General features: G+C 39.7%; 1 protein-coding gene across 9 annotated transcripts in view; it reads right to left on the bottom strand.

The window, feature by feature from the left end:
* The window catches only part of AGAP1 (ArfGAP with GTPase domain, ankyrin repeat and PH domain 1), a 395049-nt gene that overhangs the window by 107043 nt on the left and 263596 nt on the right, over window positions 1–24410 (bottom strand). For 6 of the 9 annotated variants that reach the window (XM_075027850.1, XM_075027851.1, XM_075027843.1 and 3 more), the window contains one exon: window positions 9780–9941. The exons of the other annotated variants lie outside the window; for them this stretch is intronic. In XM_075027850.1, the coding sequence (XP_074883951.1) occupies window positions 9780–9941 (162 nt within the window). The remainder of the gene's footprint in view (window positions 1–9779; window positions 9942–24410) is intronic. 9 annotated transcript variants of the gene reach the window in all.

The raw sequence follows: 24410 nt of genomic DNA, 5'->3' as shown, positions 1-24410 counted from the left end.
TTTGGAAAAAATCAAGAGACTTTCACTATTAACATTTTCCAATTAAACCTGAATAACTGCTGTATAGCAAACAGGCAGTTAATTGCATCATGCTAGGTAGGAAAGGGCTAAGGCTTTCCTGGTAACATATGCCACAAGCACCAGCGTCAGAAAGGAAAAGAAATAATGGAAGCAAGACCAAGGATACTCTTCATCAAAGGCAAAATGACCCATTTTCCTATTACAGAAACCTACAGCCGAAAAGTAAAGCTCTTAACATAAAGCTATGTCTTTGCTACCTTTTGTAGGTGTCAGGTGACATAACTGTCATTGACAAACTTTTTTTTACTTTTAGATTTAATCAAGCACTCTTTTTAGCTCTTACCAGCTTTTCTGAGGTTTTAGACAAGCAAAGTCAGGGCCCTTCTTTTGCTCTCACAAAATCCATGCATCAGAAGAGCCACTCGCCTAGAGCAACTTGTAAACTGGATACTCCTCATCGACCTGGACCGTGGGTGGTGCACATGATTGCTGAATTAAGGAATGATATCAACTGTAACAAATGAAGGGCCCAGAGACTTGAAAGGAGATGCTCTTCCACCTGCGGGAAGGCCAGGTCTCTGTGCTTCAGCTGTCCCCCAACAATCAGCAGGCTGTGAAAGAGTTGCGTATCGGATTTAACAGAGGCTTCTTTCACTCCTTGAACTGTATATGCTGTGAAGAAGCTTTGAAGTGTTGGATTCCATAGGTAACATATACACAACGTCCCTGTACCCCACGCTCTGTGATCTGGACTGGAAAGAAACCGAGCCTGCAAACAGACATGCTTGATGAGACAACCGTTCTCATGTTAATTGGAACAGAAACTTCATTAAACCAGGGAAGAAATAAAAGTATCGTCTGTGTTTCTTGCACACATTTTGTCCAGATCCTGGCAAAACAAAGCAGTGTGCTTCTGGACATACATTAAACAAGAAATCTAATTATTACAAGCATCTATTTGAAATTCCAAAGTATGGACATAAAAAGAAGAAATTCTGAACTCAGGAATTACTCCAATAATAGCTATACATGAGCTTTCTCAACTTTGTGTTTAAAACATTACTAAACTTTATCTAAATTTAGAATCTATATTATTGTTATATAAATTTAGATTATTAAAATTTAGATTAAAAGATTAAGAAAAAGAAAAGTGTACTTATCTGGGAGGCTTACTCATTTCACTCCTTAAGTCTTACTTATAAGGTCCTTAAATATTGAATGCATTGGGCTTATGAAATTTTTAAGCCACAGTATTTGAATCATAAGATTTTATAAAGTGTCACACTTTGCTCTTGCAGTATTACGTCTTTCCTGTGTGTTTACTTGAGAACGTGTCTCAATTTATATTATTCTCTGTAAACACAATCTTATTTTTCAAAGTTCATAAACTCCTGTAGAATATTGTGTGAATCCATCTCGTGTACTTCTTTCCTTGCAATTATAATTTATCAAGATACATCACTCCTGAATGCATACAGGCATCCTCACATCAAATACAGCTCTTCAGCTTTTAATAGCTAGTGCCAGAAGATCCGTCCTTCTGCCGCTGCTGGATGCAGTCAATGTGTTGATGTCTCGGCCACTATTTAAGCAGTCTAAGACCACAGGTCACATTTACTTCTGAGATACGGGGAAAAAAAAAAATCACAGCTGATCCTCTCTCTCAAACTATCTGGTGACTGACTTGCCAAGAAACATCACAGCAAAGCTCATTCCAAACTGCAAACATTTAAGATTAAAGCAAACTTGAACTACAAACATTAAAAAAAAAAAAAATCTTTGAAAGACTAAAATATCTTTTTATACAAATGAGATTACAGGCTGACCTCCCTGATGAAGAATTCACTTTGTACAGTGGCGCAATCATCTTCAATATTAACCCTTCCATTTTGACAGATACTCATATAGAAACAGAGAACAGAATATCTTTTACAGACTTCTAAGCACGGTATCTGTCAAATGTCAAGCATCTGAGCTACAGAGAACCAGCTTGCAGCTGAAGTTAGACCAGGAGACAGCTATGGAGATAGAGAGATAGAGAGAGAGAGATATTTTAAAACACAACCTGAAGTTAAAAGTGCCCCCTGTTTCTAGTGATATCAGTGCTGGGTATCCACTCCCCTTACTTGCGAAGTACTGACTTTCAGCTGTGGTTAAATACCACAAGCAGTGTACTGCAACACACTGACCCTGTGCCTGAAAGGTCAGGAATGGAGAGCGTCTCCTAGACACGAGCTTCAAGACCTGATAAAGAGAACATTCACTATTCTCACTATCCTGTCAGGCTAAAGTTTAAGCTCCATAATAAAAATAAAGTGCTTCGGTTTGAGTTTGTTTTTTTTTTAATTTTCTCATGAGTGGGGACAAACGGAGAAGGTGTGACAACCAAACCCAGCTACAGGCAGAAAAAGCACTGATTTATTGAACACTGCTAGACAATCAAGTCAGGTTAATCAACATCAGTAACTGGAAAAGAAAAAAAATCTTTTTTTCCTTATTGTAAGGAACATGCCATACGCTTTCCTATTTCAGTTTAAATTTTAAGCAAAACTAAAAGCAAAATATGCATTTAAGCCTCCATAAGTAAACGTCGGGAAAAACCAAAGCTTTATAGTTCCACTCAAAAAGTTAATTTAGTCACATAAACAATTTACTGACAGACACTTGGCACTTTAGGCTGTGAACAAGATTAAGACGAGCACGAGGTTGCCAATGTCAAATTATCTGAAGATGGAAACTCACATTTCTTGCCATTTTGGAACCAACTGCAGAATTTAATTGCTGAATGCAGTAACTCTTTATATTTTAAGCAGGGGGAGGGGGACAGCAGAAAGAAGAGCATGTTAAACAAGAAAAACAGATGGGTTTCTGGAGAACTGCAGAATTGTAAAAATCCATATAATATAGCTCAGGATTTAAACAGCAGGACTAGGTAAATACCGAAGTACTTAGCTGAAACTCAGCAAAGTTGTGCAGAAATGCCCACGTACCAAATCATCTCCTTAAACCAACATCGCGACCCAGCTCAGTTTAAGTCTCAAAGGTTTACTGGTGCCATCTCCCCCCTCCACCACGGACACAAACTGAAGAACCGCTTTCATATCTTTCATTCTTTTAACTCATCATGAAGTAATGTGTTCTCTGCCGGATGCAAAGTCCAGTGGGACCATATGGCAATGGCTCATCTACACTTTGGTGTTCATTGAACTGCAACCCACAGCCTGGATGACCTGGTGGGAAGCATACTGAAAGCAGTAAGCAAGCCAGCAGCGTTTGAACCCATACTGCACAGAGGTAGCAGATTGCAGAGGTTTTGCCCCTTGATTATTTTTTTTCAGCTTGGCATGTTGGGCAGAATTTCAGGAACACGTCCCAGCACTCTTCATTTGTATGACAGGACAGGTTTTACCCATCATTTTGGCAACAAACACATACCCAGAGAACACAAGGTAAGTGCCTGCATTTTGTGAACCTGGTAGGAACTTCCCTAATCAATCTTAAAGTTTCCCATTCAATTGAGATTTTTATGGTCTACAATATGGAATGGGTAAGCATTGGGTCCTACTGCTTCTGGATGCTAACACATTCCTAAAAAACCACAGGCAGAAAGCATCATTTAGTTTAATGCTCTGAAACCCTTTTCACAGAACTTATCCTTATGCCAACACCATTTTGGAGACAAATGGGATGCCCACATCTCAGAAACACCACCTTTCCTCTCTCCATCTGCCTTCAAGCTCAGGTAGGACGCTTTCCTGACTAATGCTCAAGCTGTCAGACAGTGATCGGATTTCTTTGCTGACCTACTCTTTCTAGCTGAGCACTGAAATGATATGGCTTCCTTCTGCTTTAAGAAGTTCTAGAAACCAGTGTGAAACACCACCACTTCTAGTGTCTTATTTAAGTATCAGGCAGCCTGTGGTATCCTCCTCTTCAGCATACTGCAATGGAAAAATGATGACTGACACAACTATGAGAATAATATAGCAGAACATCTAGCTGCAAATATCTTTTTTTCCATGAGAGCATCAAGATCTCTACCTCATATACTTTATGGTGAGTATCTAGAAGGAGATACAGAATGCTCACAGACAATGAAATTTGCACAAGTGAAAACTGCTGAAATTATAGTCTAAATGAGATGGTGCTGGCAGACTGCTTGCAATTTGTCAAATTTCATTAATTATGAAAACATGATAAGGATATTCTTGTACTCTTTCTTAAGAAAGAGGCGCAGCAACTCATAATTTGCTTTGAAACCAAGGATGAAGTTCGAGACCAATTTATTATTCTAAGGAACTTATTTGTCACCCCCCACACAACCATTGCTCTGCCCTGCATGCCTTACATTATTTTTGGGAACCACAGGTTGCAAAACTGCATCTCCCCCTGTGTAAATTAAAATCAGTCTGAAATTTGAAGTCCTGCAAGATAGTTCTTGCCATGCATTATTAGCCACAAGGAAGGTACTACAGCAATTCTGAGAAAGTATCAGTTTCCTATTCCCTTTCTTGACTGAGTAAAGGCATAGACACTATGCTGGTGGGAGTCTAGCTACCTAGGACGTTGTTGCATAGAATTTCTTAATAGTTCTGGTTGACTGGGCTACTTCAGTTAAAAGCTTGTCAAAGACGTCAACTAAATTTTAATAGTGGAAGGTTTTGAGTATGCAACCTCACGCTGAAAGGGGATCATTTTCCAGGAATTGCTAGAAAGTAGTACTTTATAACACAAGTTTCCTCAAGGTATGCTAGGCTTTTTAGAAAGCAAAGGCAATAATAAGTTGTTGTTAGCAGAGTTTACCCTGCTGAACTGACAAAGTTTCCCTCTGGAACTATTTGCCAGAAGCAATTTGTCTGTTGATCACAAAAGGGTATAAAAAGTACATCAACATTCCCTGTTCCTTCCTTTTCTTAAAGACAATGTAAACTACTTGCACATACACTGTCTTACACATGGCAAATTTTACAGTATTGAATATTTGCAACTGCAGAAAATCCCAGAGTAGCTCTAGAGCAGCTAGAAAAAAGAGGAGAAAATTACCTTATATTTGCTTTTGAGTAATGATTTCCTTCTTCAAAAAGGAGGAAAAAGCTCTTCCAACCTAAACCATCTATACACACTTACCACAAACATTTCTGAAATTCTGTAAATCTATTTGAAATTATATAATTTATCCTAGTCAAGAACTTGCCTCTTGAATTCCAACAACTCTAAATGATGTTTTCTGGTTCACTTTTGAAAGGAAAGTGTTATGACTGTCAGAGGCAAGTTGAACCATTTTCTTTTTCAACATATAGCAGAAGACTTCATTGTTTAATCATTCCAAGTGCTTACGACAAGAAAAGTAAGGCAAGTTGTAAGGTCTGCATTAATATAAACATTCTGATGACCTCTCATACCCCATGGCACTGTGAGAACTCAATTTTACATTAATAAACCCTAACACCAAACTGTTAGAAACTCAAAAGACACCAGGTATTACAACTTACATAAATTATAGCTGAGATCAAATGGCCCGTACAAGCAATTGTATAGTGATAAAGCCTAAGTGGATGATATTTAAACAGATATTTGATTTACAGCAGAATTTTATATCATGCTAGAATTCAAATGACAATTTACAAGTCCAGAGGAAAGAAATCCCTGTCCCATGCAAACTACTGTTTGCAGCACTGTTTCAGAACAGCTTAATATTGTAACTTTAAGGAAGAAATTCATCCCTCTAATAGTCTCAGGACACAGTCTTAGAAGCCAAATTATAAAACCTGACATTTAAAAAGAATGAACAAACTACTACTTCATCCCCAGGTAGGAAATAACATCCTCAGTCTTCTGTGAGTTAAGTCTCATGAATCTAATTTTTGTAATATAGCTGGCTGTGGTTTCTTCCATCAAAAGAAAGCTCTGATGTGAAGTTTGAGGATCCGTCTCTCAAGTTCTTTAGCAATGTACAAATAGTGAAGACTGTAGAACAGACAGCACCATCTCTTATTAGTAGCAGCAACACCACTAGTTAATATTAATCTGTGTTCCATCAGAAAAAACTGTGTTTTGTACTCAAGTCTGAGATGCTTCACAACAGTACTCCTGGCCAGCTTTTCCTTGATTCCTCAAAATGGTCCTGCTTTTCCTAGCTAAGAAAACTTGCAGAAGAAAAAGAAGGTTTGAAATAAAATGAGCCAAATTTGCAGAGGAGGAATCACGCAGATATGCACTCTTGAGCCAAACTTCCAACACCTGCACAGGTTATGAATGGCTCCCCTGAGACCAGACAACCCTCTTATTCTCCAGCAGCAAGCAACTATAGATAATTCTGGGTGAAAAAAAAATGATCCATCAAGAAAAAGATTTATCAAAGAAAAAAAAATCACAGGCTTCCAATGCGATCCAGGAAAACCTCTAAGCCAATAGTTGCAGCAGCAGTAATTGTTCTAAATCTATCAATAAAGCTAAGCTGCTCCTTCATTGACTGCAAACACCAATTTCTTTCATGGAGGATTACAAGTTGATGTTCATGGTCTCGCTACCGCCATTAGGGTGATAAACAGTTTAAACTACATCAGGATCTGACATGTAGATCAATTCTGGGTCCATAAAGAATCTACACAAGAGGTTCCTGGACAGGGATTTACTGCCCCCAGTTTTTATTCTCTCTTGCTGCTAAAATTACTTCTGTCAAGTACTTACAAGAGTAAGAAAAAAAATGTAAAAATAATTAATTTTTCAAGTGCTGCTGGAACAGTCTTTTTAAATTTCTGAGTTTTTAAGGCAAATATGTGACTGCATTCAAAATTATGCTGAACAGCAGGTGGTATTTAGCTAAATAGTGAGCCAGTCGCACGATCCGCTCACTATCAAGCAGACAGCAATTTGAAACACTGAACTAAGCTGTCTAGATTTTCTCCGAGGGCAGTCACAGGCTTCATGTTACCAGTGCCAAATTATATTAGACATTTAATTTTAAACCTCAGGTACTTAAATGTAAAACCTTACAACAGTAATAGTCATAAAGCAGTGGGGCATTCCATTTCAGAGAATGGATTTTTCTATTTTTCCCCTTTAATTTAACCAGCACCTCCTGTTTTGTGGCTCTGCCCACTACAAAGTAATTTATCTAATTAGGAGATGTTCACAGCTGCTTGAAAGACAGAAGCCCCAGGAAACCAAAGGTCTGGTTCGGAAGACTTTGAAAAGTTCTCCGGAGCCACACAAAGTATTAATTTAATGTGAAAAAAAGGTGCAGAGAAAAATTGAATCCCAATATGTTATTTTGTCTACAATAAAACCATGTGACAATAAGCAGGCATATTCTCCAGTACATTGGCATTTGAATTCCAAAAGATGCTTAGCTTCTCGCTATACCTGCTGCTTTCACAGTATTATCTTTTTATGACTAAAATTCAAAAATCTTTTAATGGAGAAAAAACCCCTGAAATTAAAAAGGGTTTTTCATGCGTCAACTTGCCAACATAAAGGACATATCTATGAGCTTACCAAAAGATGATACACTGATAGCAGTGAATTATTCTTGAGGTTTTGTAGCAGTTTGATCACAATACTTCTGTTTCTGCTGACCCTTAGTTGCCTAAAACTCCAATTTTTCCCCACATATTTATAAAAACCCCAACGTTTCTTTTTTTTTTTTAATTAGAACCTCTGCAAGAAATTATTCAAGTCAAGCTTATTCAGAAGCCAAGTCATCTGCATTTTTTGAATATTTCATAGATAACGCTAGCTGTCATCTCTTTTGATCCAGAAGTAATCGCATATGAACATCAAGTCAGAAAAAGGTACTGCACATACTTGGGAGTAGAGAGCTTGTGTAGGAGAAAAGGTTCCCTTCACCAGGAATTTAAAACTAGCTGAAGTGCAGCCTCAGCAACAAAAGACAAGTCCAGCAAATATCTCGAAAATAGAAACAGCATTACAAAGTAAAGGGGAAAGGAAAAGGTAGGAATTTAGGTTATATTTCTACTTTTGAACATATTAATTATGTGCCACTTTTAGGAACTCATTGAATTCTGCATTTTGAAGATTTTCCTCTACTGCAGCCTCTGTTGTCACATCTGGCACTAAGGAGCACGGGGATGGCATCTGCTCACCTATTGGTAGGTATGGTAAGGTGTAAAGGACCAGAGACTACATCTTGACTTTCACTTGCCTCCCTTCTAGGGTAAACATACAATATTCTCCAACTTTTTTTGAAAAGCTACAGTATAAAAGAAGGGTGCAAAAAGCCACAACTTTGGTATAACCTTTTAAAAGGAAAGTAGAATTGGGGTGGATTAAAATGATGAAGCAGCTTGGGAAAAGGAGAGAGAAATATACAGCCTTAACCGTGAAACCGATTCAGTCTAAAGGAATCCATGTAGGGCACTGCTGATTGCCATAAAAGACTAAACAGTTTCCAAAAGAAGGGGTAAGTTGGGTGGACACAGAAGAGAACAGCACTGAAATATTTTATCATGCTGCTTAGCAGGATCTCTGGCTATCACCAAGGCTGAAATAAAGGGTGCTTGCTTTAGAAAATTCTTGGCCAAAGTCTGTATCATTTTGATGCAAATATCACGCTCCTGAAGATGTTCTCCACAAGTTTAGAGCTCCAGAAATGTATGTGCTTCAGCAGCTATGAACTTGAGAGCTAATGCCACTCAGAGCCCTCAGTGAGTATGATTTTAAACCCTCTGTTCTCATAAGGTGGCACTGAAAAGCTGTCCAAAGCTGCTTAAAAACCCAGAGCCAGCATCAGGACTATACTCAGATTCAAATCTTATACAGATACACACACACATACACACACATATACATATATGGGCATGTGAAATAGTTTTCATACTCCTATAACTCTCACTATTTTAGGGATAGCCATCAGAAACAGCTTTTTCTTCCCCTTCTCCTGTCCTGTTTACAATTTACCCCCCCACTATCTATATTCTCAAGTTCTTCTCAGTTCTTTCTTCTTTCACACACTCACCTCCTTTCCCCCTCTGTTTCATGAACCTTCCATGGTTTCTCTAACTGCCTATGAAACCCCATGCTCCTGGACATGTGTGCTTCACCAGTATGAACCATCTCTGCAGCACACCACAACAGAAACACCCGAGTCCCAGCCCACCCGCCACAGCTGCTCCAAGGATGCTCTCATTTGCGTAGTCAGCTATAGGTGAAGAGCATTATCTCTCTGTCCTTCTCTGGCACTCCGCTGAGGCCTGACACACCATTTTGTTACCAAGTATCATGCATACTCTTTAAGAACAACAATCCCTGTCTCACTGTTACAATCTAATAATTGCAAAACACCATCTGGAATAGTGTTTGCTCCTTTTAATACTGTTAAACGCTCCACAGAGAAAACACTACTACTATGCCAGTAGTGTGCATACATTAAAGCAAGAGCACAGCTGAGAAAGGACACGCCGATGAAAAGATCTGGAGGATAATTTACTGCTAATACCTACCACACAGAGTAAGATAATAAGAATATCAAGTGAACAACCTACATTACGTACCTGAAATTAAAATTAAGCAGTATTATAATTACATTCGCTCTTCCTGCTGAAAAAGTATTGCATCGATCTGTTCTCTTTTACCTAATTTTTCCTTTTTCTCTCAGATGCTACAAGTTTGGCTTCCAACAGAGCATCTGGGTGAACATCAGGTTGTGGCTTTTTTATTTTCTCTTTTTAAAAAAGCAAACCACCAAATTCCCCCTTCACCCCAAACCAGATAAACCCCCCCAGCTCCAGGTTTCTTACCACTGCTAATGCCAGAGTTTGCAATGACTGTTGCCTCACTCCACTGATCTGCACTGGAGACCGAATAAGAGCGCTGATGCATACCATCCGGACGACTGTTGAAGGAGACTAGACTGATCCCACTTGCCATCTGAGACACAGATGTGCTAGTAGTCACGTTCCCTAGACATAAATGGAAAACAAATTGTGTCAATAGAAAAGACAAAATTGATTTGCATGAAGATGGATGGGTGCATCTTAACAGAGCATCTTAACCAACACAAAAAACCAACACAGCCATCCCTGAAACTGAAGACAACCGTCCTGCAACCAGCTTGGGGCACAGCAGATTTCAGCAGCCCACTCAAATCCAGCTAGGAACTTCTGACAAAAGAGCCTAAATTCTTAAGATTTCACCTCCTTCTGTTCATTCATTTTCTGGAAAACACAATCCTCCACAAATTTGCTACCAGTCACATTTTGTAGAGGTTCTCCACTTGTCACAGGTACAGCATGAAAGACAGACTGCACAGTAAATAACATTTACTCCTGAAAACCACCGTTCACACAAGCAACCGAGAGAAGACAACTAAGCCAACTCAAAGAGTTTAAAACAATCTACCTCTAAATAATATTTCACATAAGTATGTCCCCCAAGTCAAGCCAAGAACACAGTGATGGGGAACAAATAACTACTAGCATTGCGAGACCAAGCAAAAACAACTTATTTGGATTTTTAATCCTAAAACAATAGCATGACACAAAGCACACAATAGAGGCTTGTTCCACTGACTGCAAATACCATTCTCATGTCTCATCCCACTGCAATGCGCCCATCGCAACTCTAACTGAAGGCCTAGTACACAAAAGGTGAGATGCAAAGAATAGCCTTAGCCAATAAACACTAGAAACATTTTTAGTATTTTCATGATCAGTGAGGTCTAAGACAATAAAATGCTGGGAGGTGTGCATGAGGGGGAGCAACAGGGACAGGTTTCTCGCCATAAAACAGAAGTGTGATCTGGTTGAATAAATTTTAGAGTCAAAACAATTAAAACGTTTCCAGAAACTCAGATTTCTGATGGTATTACAACTTGATATGGGCCAAACTCTGCTCTACAGTTTTTGTTTCTGAGCACGTTTTACTCCATTCCTAGCACAGGACTTGCATATTACAGATACAGAGATTTTACAATGCTACTTTTCATTCCTTGTGGCAGGCTCTCAAAAGGTACCCCATAGGTCTTCTATGGATTTAAGAATACTCTTTACAAACACATGTAAGGGGAAAGAAACAGACACAATTTTATAAAACACCCTAACACTTTGCATTTCCATTGCACCTTCTACTGATGAGTTCAGAAAAATTAATGAATTAATTTTCAATGCTCCTGTGAGGTTGTTAATTATCTGCTATCATTTCCCCCATTTTTCAGAGGTTAAATGACCCAGGGCCACAAAGGAAGATTGTGGCAGACTGGAAAATAAAACCCAGATCTCCTGACTCCCAGTTCTATCATTATGTCTTTTCCCAGAGCAGCCTTTGGGAAGACAGCAGCGCTTAGTGAACTACTTTGTGTTTATTAGGGTTGGCATAATTGTCCCTTTCTCTCCTCCTCTTTCCCAAGACTAAATCTCATCTTTAGTCCTTAACACAGATCCATCACTATAGTATCTGTCCACCTGAGTCTTGAACATACTTACTCAGTCTCGAGAACTTCTGCGTGGCAATCTCTACTTTGTAGACATGAAATACATACAGAAAAACTAATTTGCTCAATTGTGCAAAGTCTAAGGTGGATTTTGGAACCATATTGGGACCTCCCAAGGCAGTGCTTTAGCTACTGGCGCATAATTCCTCTCTAATCACCTTCCTTGGGCAACCCTTTTGTCCAGAATAATTCCATAATCAGACCATCATCTGCCAAACTGTTGAAAAAATTCATGCCTCCAACAACTGGTCCTCTTCAGGACATTGTGCACTTGACCCCACCAACTGAGAGCAATTTGTTAATGCCAGTATTTTAGCACCTTCTAAAGACATCTTCCAAAGAAATGTTCAGCAAAGACATCAGGCCTACAGAAATAAAGGTATGAAGCAGAGGATCAAACTATAGCTCAGCATCTTAAAGTCACAATAGAAAATGGAAACACTAGCTGATGCTACATTTATTTTGAAGTCTCCTAAAAGAAACACCTCCTTCCAAATGAACTTCTGTGATGCTGTTGATGCTCACTTTGAAATAACCTTTTCCTCCAGTTTTCACAATCCAGAAAAACTATGAACATTAATAAATTATTTTGATGATACACCAAATTAAAGGGAGTGGCTGACATGAATGACAGAGCTTGAGACCAAATGGACTCTAGAAACTTGAGATTTAGGCCAACATAAACACCATGTGGTTTCACCAAGGTGAAGTCCTAAGCTCTGCTCCTGGGGCAGAACAACCTGTTGTAGCAGCAGAGGCTGGGGACCAATTAGTTGAGTAGCAGCACTGCTGTGAAGGACTGAAGAGTCAACAATGGATGCCAGAATGTGTGTTAACACTGTACTCGACACAAATCACAAGCTGGGCACACCATGACAGGCATCTGGAAACACTGTGCTTGGTTCTGGGTCCCTCACTTCAGAAGGATTGTTGGGAAATGGGAAAAGAGCCAACAAAGAACTGCCAAGACAGTCAAAAGTCTTTGTTTTTGCTGTAGCACCCTTCTGGGCACCTTTAGATTATTATTGGCAAATGGCTTTGGAAACAACTTATTTTTTTCCACAACCATCTACCCTGCCAGACTCAAGAGCAATGCCACAAAAGCACACTTTTAGCCATCTTTCACTCTGCACCTAGTAAAACGGGAAGCTACATGTGATGAATTCCTGCAAGAGCATCTTCATAACAAAGATCACGAAGGAGAAAACTGGTATGTGAAAGCTGAGATGGAGCATTTCCTAGGTATCATGGGAAAATGGAAACAATTACTGGACATCTTCGCCTGGATGACACATCCCCATTACTCTGTGCTGGGTGGCTGAGTTGCAGAGAGTGGCAATATTTGTATGTTGATGTCTTCTGCCTAGTTCACAGATTTCTGAACAGAAATGTCCAGTCACTTTCTAACCATGATGCAAAAACAAAACCTTAAAAAGATGGTATCAAGACTTCTATGTCATCATGTCAGCCACAAAAGCTTTGCTTTCACCTTAATACCATCTTACGAAACTCCACACCCCACATTATGACATTAACCTGTTGAGGAAGTGACTTATTCTGCAAACCAGGATTTTTCTTTCACTTGACATTTCTGAAAGGTATGGGCTGCTAGGAAGAAACAGGTGCCATGTCCCATCATGTAATACTTTACCGATCAATGATGCAACCCAACTCAGCTCCGCCTTTTCTATTGCCGTAGTCTGATAACCCTGCTACCTGCAACCCTTGCGATAACATTTACTCAAGGTTAAATTTCACTTTGTTCACATGCTGTAAGGTCTTCATGATATATCAGACCATGCAAGACAGAATCCATGGGTAGACATCAGAAGGGCTAGACTAGAGAAAACAGTCTGCCCTTTCCTCTCCCCATCCTGAATGCATTCAGCTCTAGCACAAACTTGTTACAACCTTATTTAAAAATCATTATTTCCCAATCCATTGTTAATTTTTCCACTTCTCAGTCTAATTGCAGCATGCCCAGGACAAGTATTCCACCACCCCAGTAGGCACTAATGCTGTCACACCAAAACAAGGACTACTGGAAGTCAACTGCTGTTCTTGCACACTTTGTATGCTGCACAAAGCTTCTACAAAACAATCCTACGGCTTTTCCCGTCTATAACAGGCAAACCCCAATCCAGACCTCCACAGAGCAATTGTCCTTTATTTTTGCTCAAGGATAAAGCCTTAACAGTAGAAATCATCTCAGTCTTTTAGCAGACAAGTGAGAGACAGTTAAAAAGAGGACGCCAGCATTACTCACTGAAAAGTAAACCCTGTATATTGGGTTAGGCACATGAAAAGCCTTTATGTCAAGATCCTACAAGCAATGCCTTGATACATTCTGCATCTATTGTCTCTGCCATCTGTACATGTATACACACACATATGTATATCTATCTATACGTAGACAGATAGATAGGTATCTCAATATTAACATGAAATCCATAGCCAGCTACCTGGCCCACTCTGGAGTTGTAAAAGAGTGCCTCTTCAAATACATCATATATGCATCAGCTGGTTGCTTAAGTTGATTAGCAGGGGGCAGTTAAATTACTATGCTAATCCATGTATTCTCAGCACTGTTTCCTTGATATGGATATGTGTATATGCTTACTGGGAAGCCTTGATTAGTTCAAGCTTCAATGTGTCAAAGGCTCCAGATTCTTTCCAAAGAATAATTTTAGCTGTACTCACATCCCTAAAGTGTGGGAGCTGATTTGAAAAGGTACTTACCTCTACCATATGCTATTTTTCTTTAAACAATTTGCATTTCAAAGTGAGTATGGCATTTATATTTGAATGAATATCAGTATGTTGCCAGAACTGGTCTCAAATGAGCAAAAAAAGATGCTGGTCTCCTATTGAACAAAAATGTTTTCATCTACCAAAGGAGCATCAAAGGAAGAGTTCCTCTTTCTAGCTCGACAGCTTTATTAAAACTATCTTTTCTGATATTATAAAATACCCCATTATGATCGCGCTTACAAAACGTTCAAACAATTAAGCTCTACAAAAACCATCCAAATTAAGATTCAAGATAATTTCTAGGTTTGGTCAACGCTCAGCAGAAGCGCCTCTGAGAAAAGTGAGCGTGCTCACACACAAAGTCCAATTTATATATCCATCTATTCAGTGTAAATAGCCGCCAACAGCAAAGATGAGGTAATGACAAGAGACTCAGCATAAGAGGAATTAAGCAGAGGAGTGCATGCCTGTGTGTACGTATGTACATATTAAGAGGCTGATGGAAACACACACACTGGGGGCAGAACGTGTCCTCATTTCCTATGCACAGAGGGACTCACTTTAGCTTGTCATACACAGTTCTTTCAGATTTACGAAACAACAGACCATAAATGCAACATCAGATTACAATACTTAGAAACATTATGAAAATAACAAAGATTTATACAAACACAGAACCATACAAGATGTTAAGTGCACACCTAGTCAGTAAAACCCAAAAGATAAAGACACTGTGTATTAAAAAAATTTCAATAAAATATACAATAAATAAGGTTTAACATAAATGTTATCTTAAATATATGCAGTAACCTGCCCAACTGAAAAATAAACCGTTCAGGGTTTTTGTCGTGTTGCTTTTGTAATGGCACAGTAGGGTGGACAGCATTTTAGCAATTCCTCTTTTGCTGTATTTTAACTTAACAAAAATAATATAGTGAATCATCACTGGGCAGCACACGTTATTTTAACAGGCACATCACTTTAAACTAAGCCTTCATCAACGATGCCACCCACTAATTACAAATGCAGAATGAATTACAAATGCTAATTCACAACTATACCCTAAGAAGTGAGATACAAGTGACTTAAATACATGGAGGTGGTCTCCATTTCCTGCTGCAGAGACATATGTGATCTCTCCCAAACAAATCACTTAGTTACAAGAAGTTACATTCAGGAGTGCAACTAATATACTCTTGAATTTATGAGATAAGCAGGCATTGCATGAGTCGTGAAGCAGAACTATATTTTTGCATGAAGCGACTGCGTCTGAGACCTGCAGAGAGTGGCTGCACAGAAGCACAGAGAGATTGAATCAGATGAACTACAGCCTACTGCTATGCTATCACCATGGCCATGTTCTATTTGTGTTAGGCTCTTCATGTTCATGACGAGTTTCTCTTCCAAAAAAAGAAATAAACCTCTTAAGGCCAGAGGGCTGTGCTCACCAGCTGTTAGAACTAATGAAAAATACATTAGAGTTGTGGGTCAGGAAATCCTGACTCTTGATATCAGAGGGTTAATTGTTTCAAATCATGTTGGGTCAATTTATGTTGCAGGAATACTGCCTATTCTTGAAATGCCCTCTAATTCAGTAAAAGGCACTGTCAAGTAGATTAGATTGGCTGTTGGGGTCGCCAGTTCAAAACCCATACCCAACACTGCTCCCTGAAGTTTCTTCAGGCATTAGGGTGCAAGAGGAAAGTGAGAGAGGCCACTTCGCTAGTTGCAAAAAGATGAAAAGCATTGCCTTCCCCTTTCCTCAATTCTGCATTATGTTCAGGAATTAATTCCCAGAGTTGTGCAGAAATGTTTCCAGTGGACAAACCTTTCCTAAGAAGCGGCTGACCATCCAAGCTGTGCCACTTTCTACTTTGCCTATAAATGTGAATGTTGGGACAACTCCTGCTTTAGCTGAGGAAAATTTGGGAATGGCTCTTCTGGTTTCCACCAGTTTGCTGCCTCAGATCCCAGCATCCATCTTTTACGGATGCATCCTCCTTCCCTTGCCAATTCTGGAGATCGTGCCCTGCACTGAGATCTGGGAAAACTGCTACTTACAGCTCCTTGACTTTCCAATTGAGCAGAGTAAGTCCGCCTGGGGAAGGAAGGTGTTGCCCAGGTGTCAGAGCATAGTCTGGCCATGTTCTCAGGAAGATCAGCTGTGGGACCAGAGCTGGAGAGCTCCAACTTCCATAACCAGGTTCCTGAGTGGGGTTATTGATGGGGGAAAATCCACTGAAGTATTGCTATGGATTCTGTTTTGATCTGACGGCACTGTGCAAACAGCACATCATTTCTGCCTTGGGCTTATCAGGGACCTAAAATAACTTGAGGTTACCCATACATGGAACGAGAGAGAGAAACGACAGTATCTTTCCAAAACACCAGTACTGAAACTCTCCTTCAATACATTGACAATCATTTTTCAATACTATAGCAGACAACTTGCTTATGCGTTTTACTTATTTTTAAGATTTTTTCAGAAGCATTTATTTACTGAACAAATTTCCTAAGGATAAGCAGCTATTAATAGAGGAAGACCTTCCATCTCGCAGCCTGGCAGGGCAGTCTCTGCAAACCGGGCTTGATTAGTAGTGTACAAACCGAGAAGGGTCAATACTAATGAACAAACAAGGCAATGCCAAGAAATATCCTGGCAGTGAAGGACACGGTGCTGGGAGTATAACGAGAAAAGCTATTATTCTCAGAGCATGCCAAACCAACACAGCAAGTGTGGAGGAAAATTAAGTCATCAGAGGAGACATCTCTTCTAAAAGAAAGTTAAACTCAAGATCTTCACCAAGGGCTTCTGCTTAAGATCCCAGAATATTTATTCTGCTGGGATCAAAGTGTGATTTTCTTTCCCAGCAGGCATATTACTGTTTTTTCAGTAGTTTTAACAAATAACAGACTAAATAAGGTATGCTTCGCTTTCTGGGCAAGTCCTGATGGAGGTTACCTGCTTGTTAAGGGACTGCATCTTTAAGACCCAGAGGTGAGCATTTTACACCGGCAAATGCTCTACTTTGTATTGCTGTCATTTGGTTGCAAACCATGTTGGCGATTGTGAATTTAACTTTGCAAAAATAACAGTGCAAAATCAAATAATTCCGAGGTATTACGCATGTAAAGCGAAGTATGTGTAGGGGCCTGAGGCAAAAGATGTAAAATGCTTCCTAATCCCTTTGACTGTCTGTGGAAGTTATTAATAATGAAACTGGAGAGGGGGTGGGAGGTGGGGCTCTTACCTGCACGCTGGATCTACATTGAAAGCTGGTAAGATTAGCCGAACTAACTTTGGGAGCTTTCCACAAGCCTACAAACCTCTTCAAACCCCGTGAGTTGCAACCAGAGCCTCTTCGGGATGGGGAGGGGTGACTGCTGGTATTCAAATATCCTTCAGACTTAAGAAAATGGAACAAAGAAACTTTATTTTCGAAAAAGAGACAATAGATACGAATGCGATATGACTTTTTTTTTTTTATAGCTATTGCCACTGTAACAGCAGCTAAGTGAATGCATGTCTGCAGTGTGAGCAGTTTTGATAAACAGCCTCTGCGGGCCACACAACGGGGATAATGTATCCTTAAGTACTGCCAATGAGCTGCCATTCTGCACAGCCAATTACTTCTGTGCGTCTGTCACTCAAAGGAAAAATGACTGAGCCCATTAGATCAAACCTTTGTCACTGTTCCTAATGCACTCTTAGGCCTCATTAATCTGAGGGAGCAGCAACACAGCCGCCGGTGCCTCATTGCCTCCCCCACAACAGGCCCACGTGAATCTTCTCATCTCTCCCCCAAGTGCACCACGTTAATCAAGCTCTCCTTATTACCCCGGTCCCTGTCACGGCGGAGAGCGCTCTCTCTCTTAAATGCTCTCATTATGGTCCATCTTTAGAGCCGGCTGAGTGGAAAAAAAAAAAAAAGAGGGAAAAAAAAAAGAGCCAGAGAGAAAGAGAAGAGGAAAAAGCAAGTCCGATCACATTAATATTCATGACAATAATTAGTATTCTAGGTCACTGAATATTCATGCTATTAGTTTGGTTTTTTATGGGTTTGCTGGATGTCCTGATTGCTGGAGTGTGGAGGAAAACAGCATGGTTGGGACTTTAGATGTCAACGGCAGTTCAATACTCAAAACACATTTGTGAATTTTTTTCCCCTTTTGGTAAATCAGCTTCAACCCTCCTGATGGCTTTAATATTTTAAAATCACTGGGGGAAAAAGAACGAGCAATTCCGCAAAGGTCTTAACAGCCAACCGGTTAGTATTACAACGTGTAACCATCAAAAATTGGTGAGATTGCATCGGGTGGACAAGACAGATCTGTGATTTTATTCAGGATACGGCGCAATAGAGGCATGAAAATCAACCAGAGTGAAACAGGCACAGGCTGAGCAGCACTGACTGTATCTTGTCCGGCATCTACAGTCACCCGCCTGAAGCTTCATGACACATTTCTTAGGCTTTATCTACCTACTCATCATTAGAGATGGGCACCATTTGGACACCTCAGGAAAGAATCCTAAGACAGTTTGTTGCTTCCTCCTTTCTCTAAAGCAAAAATCTAAGCAAATGCTTTTTTTTTTTCTTCTATATATAACAAATGCAGTGCTTTTATCAAATAATTATTTCATTGACATTAATATTTGCCCTCCTCCTTTTTTCCCCACTGTTAAGGAATACAGGGTACTAACAGTGAAAGTTTATTTCTCTCTAGTTCTGGAAAGAACAAATCCTAGTCCAACTGAACTGGAAAAGATGACCTTGAGGGATCCCCCTCTTGTGGGATGAAAGGGAAATCTCTGATGCACTTAAAATTGGGCTTTTTTTCCTTTGAAATGAGCAAACTGACAACTTCTCCTTTCATTTGCTACAGCTGTATATCACTGAACTAACAGCAAACCCAACCAAATGGAAAATTGACTTGGGTGATTAATGACAAAAGTGAATCACAAACTTGCATTTGTGATCTGTGGCAAAACCATAAAACTCATGCTCAAGTTGAAGCGCAGAAAACGTTTTACGTTAAGGCAAGTCATTTCACATACCACATTAGACTACAAAATTAGTAGCAAATAACTACCAACTACCAACCTCTGGTCTCGTGGGAACTCCACCAGATAAAATCTGGCACTGTCAAGTCACACACTGCTTCAGTACACAACCTCAGTCACCTACAAGTAAGGAGTTCAGAGCAGATTCAAGAATTTAGGACTCAGTTCTGCACTTATTTGTGAAGGCACCCAAGATCTATAGGCTTTGGAGCAACTGCCTACGCTCTTGGCTTGATATACGTTTTTACTCATCGTCAGCCTGATCGTAACATCTGAATCCTCACAGTAACCTCCAATTAAAAAAAGATTATCACACTATCTACAAAAATACTGACGAATTCAGCATACTTCAGATCGAGACTTGAATTCACAATGCACCACAACAGAGGAGTGATCCTACCCAGAGTTTTCCATCATGCTTCCCCTCCTGCATATGGTACACCACACTTCAGAGGATAGTGGCTCTCGGTACCGGACTCAGCAGCTATTAATTCAGACGCTGTGGAAAATGGCTACCCAATGTGACAGGTAGGGCTGTAGACATAAGTTAGGTTTAAAAGGTAAAAGGTAAAAAAAAATGCAGTAGTTAAAGAACAGAATTATTAGACAGGTACTAGAATCTAAAGACACCATGTCAGAAATCTTACTTTGAAGGTATACCGGTTTAATTGAAACACCAATTCTCTACCTTTTTAAAAGAAAAATCTGGAAGGCAGTCCATTCCAACTCAGCCTGATTCCAAGCACTTCAGTGTAAAATAAGACTACTTAATGACTACTGCATTGATTTGATAGATGATCACAATTAATAACAGATAGAAAACTCACATTTATGAAAATGTGAAGATGCCGTTCTTATAACATCTCTGAAATGTCACATACAGTTAGCAGATAACAACCTTTAGCATACTTAACGATGGCTATGTAGCTAAGACGTTTTAGGATACTTCACATACTGTACAGTCACTATTGTAAGTAAATTTAATAGCACCAAATTATTTAAATGAAGTGTTAATCAGGAAACAATTTATCTCTACACCATAAGCTATTTTTAGATGTGAACTTTCTACATCAGTGGTTCTTGCTGCAGCTCAGGCTTTGGGTTGTTTGTAGAGGAGAAGAAATAAATGACTCCTGGGAGAGATTTCAGGAATAAGTTCACCTTCAGGTCAACCAGCTCAAATCCAACCCAACTTGGGAGTAATTGAAACCTGGACTCACTCCTGCTCCAAGTCAGCAAGAACTGAGTCAACTTCTAAAAGGCACAGAGACTTGGCCAGTGGCTGATTTACAGGACTGCTGGCCCTTATGACATTGCCACATTATGCTACCAACTATTAGATAGAGTTTGAACTGAGCAAGTCTGCAAGTTACCCTATTCTGAAGTACTTCCATCTGAGATGCATCAACAGAATGATGTTCACTGCCATGTAAATTTAATTTAAATTTACAAGTTACTCAAGCATCATTCAACAACTTTGATTTAAGACACCACAAAAACAACATTAGATTAAAGGGAACAAACTTCCATTTCCCCCAACTAAGAGTTTTCTACCAAGTTAGCATACAAGTACGAGCACCTTTCATAAAGCCACAGCTAAAACTCTGTTATTTAAAGCCTGCATATAACAAAACTAAAACAACCCCCCCACCCCTCTGTATTGCTTGGGAGAAGCAGCCACACAAAATCCCAATTCTTACAGGATAAACCCCAAATTGCACCTCCAAGAACCCAAGAAAGCCCAGAGACCAGCTTTCAACTTTTAAAGTGTCATGGCAAAACTTCTAGGAGAGAAAAGTCAACCTTTTTCCAGGTAAGGTGTCTTGCAACAGCAGAAACGGCCTTACCTTCTACTCGTTTGTCTGTTTTTTGACAGGGTACAGAAAATACTCCTTTTTCCCACTCTGTTTCACTTCCAGTTTGGTCACTGTCCTACCAGGACTATACACATCAAGGGAAAAGTATTTTTCCCAGCTCTTGTGTCAGTGTGGAAGCCCAGCAGGAAAGAGTCATCTTGTGTTATTTTTCTTCATATATTCTCATATAGGTTTGGGGTTTTTTGTTTGTTTGTTTTTGTTTGTTTTTTCTTTTTCTCTCTCTGAAACAGAAACTCTCAAGAAGGACCGGAACTTGGCTTTTGTTGTTAAGATGATTATTTCCCAGAGATATCTGCTTCCAGATGTTTGGGACAAACACATTTACAAATCAAGATAGCTGTCACTGAGATATGGTTATTTTATGTGTGTTTATCAGACAGTCTTTAAAACCAGAAAAACAATCTTGTTCAGACAAGAAGTGCCACAAAGCATGACTAAATTCATTGTGGTAGGAATGACATGCTTTTAAACTTTTCCTTCTTCATGTGACATCTACATTGATTGGATTGAACAGAAAAGACTTTCACTTACTGCTTGGCTGTTATAAATCATATTACCAAATAACTAAGTATACCCCTCTTGAATTCACAACATCACCCTGATTAGCCTAATTCCTTCTATTCTTCTCATAATAATGCTATGGAAAGAGCCTTGGGAAAGATCTTCACCACCCTTAAGCATGCGGGAGAAAGAGACTGAGCACGTTTGATGCAAACAATCACTTAGGTCCAAGAAGGCTTTAGAGAGCGAAGGTGGTAAGAAGAAAGAAGAGCTCAAGCTGCTCTACTGTCTCACAGACCATGGTGGGGATTAGAAGAGAAGTTGAATGAAGTTTTGAACTCTCTTCTGGACAGCCTGTTATGTCTTCTAGCAGCAAGCACTGCCTTGCAGAGACACAAGGTACCAGTGATCATGCCTGCAGAAATCAAGTGGGAGCTAGGAGATAAAAGCTATCCCAAAGTGTTTCTTCTGAGATGCCTGCTCTTACTCCCTGACCTAAGCTATCCCAAGTCTGCCCACGTGCTATCCCTGACACCTATGCTGAAGGGTACCAGTCTGAGATGGCATCCCCATGGCACCTATTTTACAACCCACCAGTTCATAGGCAAGAGGCTTTGCCTTTGCTTCCCTATCAGACCAGCCGATGTGCTGGCATCTACCCAAAATACAAGAAATTACACCAAGAGACAGAGAAAACTATCTGTTGGGCATTCATGAAAGAATGAATTTAAAACATGTCAGTCATAGGCAATCAACTAGTCATCTAATACATATATTTATCTGCAAAGTTGGCACTGAAATTTATACCTAAGGAGCAGCTTCTGAACAGTGTTTAATAACACAGCATTGATGTCTTCAAATGAAGATATCATTTAAGATAAGCACTATTTGACTGTTTCAACAATACAAATGCATTGACTTTTTTGGTTTTGATGTTTGAAGGAGAATAAGTTCAGACATTTATAGGAACACAAGTTAGTGGAAAATAGGTAATCTCAGCCAAGAAAGGCTTTTAGTGGGCCTGGGCTATCACCATGTATAAGCAAAGACAATGAATTCTATTTCAAGGGACGATCTTCAACATGATATATTAATTGAGCAGTGGTATTCTTTTAATATCTTAGCTTTTTCAGTAACCTGTACCAGTTACATAACAGCAGAAAGAAAATTAACTCTGTTCCCGACCAGTTCAAACAATTAAATGAAATATTGTCCTCACTTCTAACCATGCCGAATATTACCTCAGGTACCAAGTCTGCACTGACAAAAGCACAGAACAGAAAACATCACTGTTTTGGGGAAGAGGTAACACATGAAGCAGTAAGAATGTAGTGTAATTGCAGCCCTAAAAATAAAAATAGCATGTGCTGATTCTTTCTGTGTTTGGTCCAAACCTCCTCCATACAGCTGACCCGTGTACAGAAACCTCCCAATGAAAAAATAATAACAGACAATTTCACCCCTGTGATCAACTCTAAAGCATCACACTTTAGATGAAGACAATGTTTTGCCAGCACTAACAACTGCGAAAAAGCTCCGAGACAGCAGAACAGACTGCAAGGGATAATTTGCAAATGTTTTTAGTTCCATGACAGATAACTGCAGAGATACCAGAACTCCTCCCAGCACTCCAGAAGCTGAGCACCAAATACCTACAGGTGTCCCACCCAACAGAAGCTATGACCCTCTTCATAAAAACCACTGTCAATATACATGACCATGTGAAAGTTCAGACTAACAAGCCAGCCACAGATTGTGACAGTGTCTTTTTACAATACTAATAACTCCCCTAATACTTTGAAATCACTTTCTGCAGTGCAGCTCTTCAGTCATACCTGAACGTGAGAGTATTGAGAGTGACATATGGACTGATGCACAGCTGAGCTGCTGGCAGTTATTTCCTAGACCCAGTCTGTCATACTGCTGTTTTGTTGTTGTTTTTTTTTTAACTTTTTAAGTTATACTTTACTGATTAGCAGTTCATTTTTTTTTGTTTGCTTTTAACCCAGTAACCACTGACTGGATCAATCAGCTTTCTTAGAAAAGCTCCTCTGTCTTGCTGCTGCTGGTCATCCCGTCCAGTAATACAACAACCAGACAGACCTCAAATTTGGTCTTTAAGTAAGAAAGATTCAATGAAGACAGCTTCTTCAGAAGAAACAAATTCTGTGAAGGAAAACCCCAAAGAAGAGATACCATGGCTGATAATGCACTGAATGTACCAACCTGAATTTCAGAAGCAATGGCTGCAAGGAAAAATACTACAGCGGGTCTGAAACTACTCGCGGTGTATGCAGCTGAACTAATGAAATACAACCTTACAGAGATGTTTGCATCTTCACCGACCCTCCTCTCAGCCCAAAACCTTAGCCATCCCCCTTCTATATCCTCTGACACCCAAAATGGGCACAAGAGAGCAGGTAGTGAGGTATAAACAGGCTGGCTGGCTGCCATGTAGAGCATAAAGCTGTTCAGTCCAGCCTGTCTTCACCTGCTCCCCCCAGCAAGTTATAAAGACGTTTCAAAACTGTTATGCTTCCAGCCAGCTATAGGGGTAGTATAATTAAGACATCAATATTTGCTTTATCTATGGGAAGAGGGCCACGCTAAATAAGCAGGTCAAGAACTTGCTTAAAATTAAAGAAGGATCAGTGTAGTGTCCCAGCTGCGTGAGAGGGGAAATGAAGGTATTCAAGTGGGTAATGATACAGAAATCAGGTTCAACTTCCCTTGGATACAACTCTTTCAT

Source organism: Buteo buteo, chromosome 5 (assembly GCF_964188355.1).
Source record: "Buteo buteo chromosome 5, bButBut1.hap1.1, whole genome shotgun sequence".
NCBI lineage: Eukaryota > Metazoa > Chordata > Aves > Accipitriformes > Accipitridae > Buteo > Buteo buteo.
The sequence above is the reverse complement of the archived record's forward strand: the minus strand, read 5'-3'. Positions and strand labels throughout refer to the sequence as shown.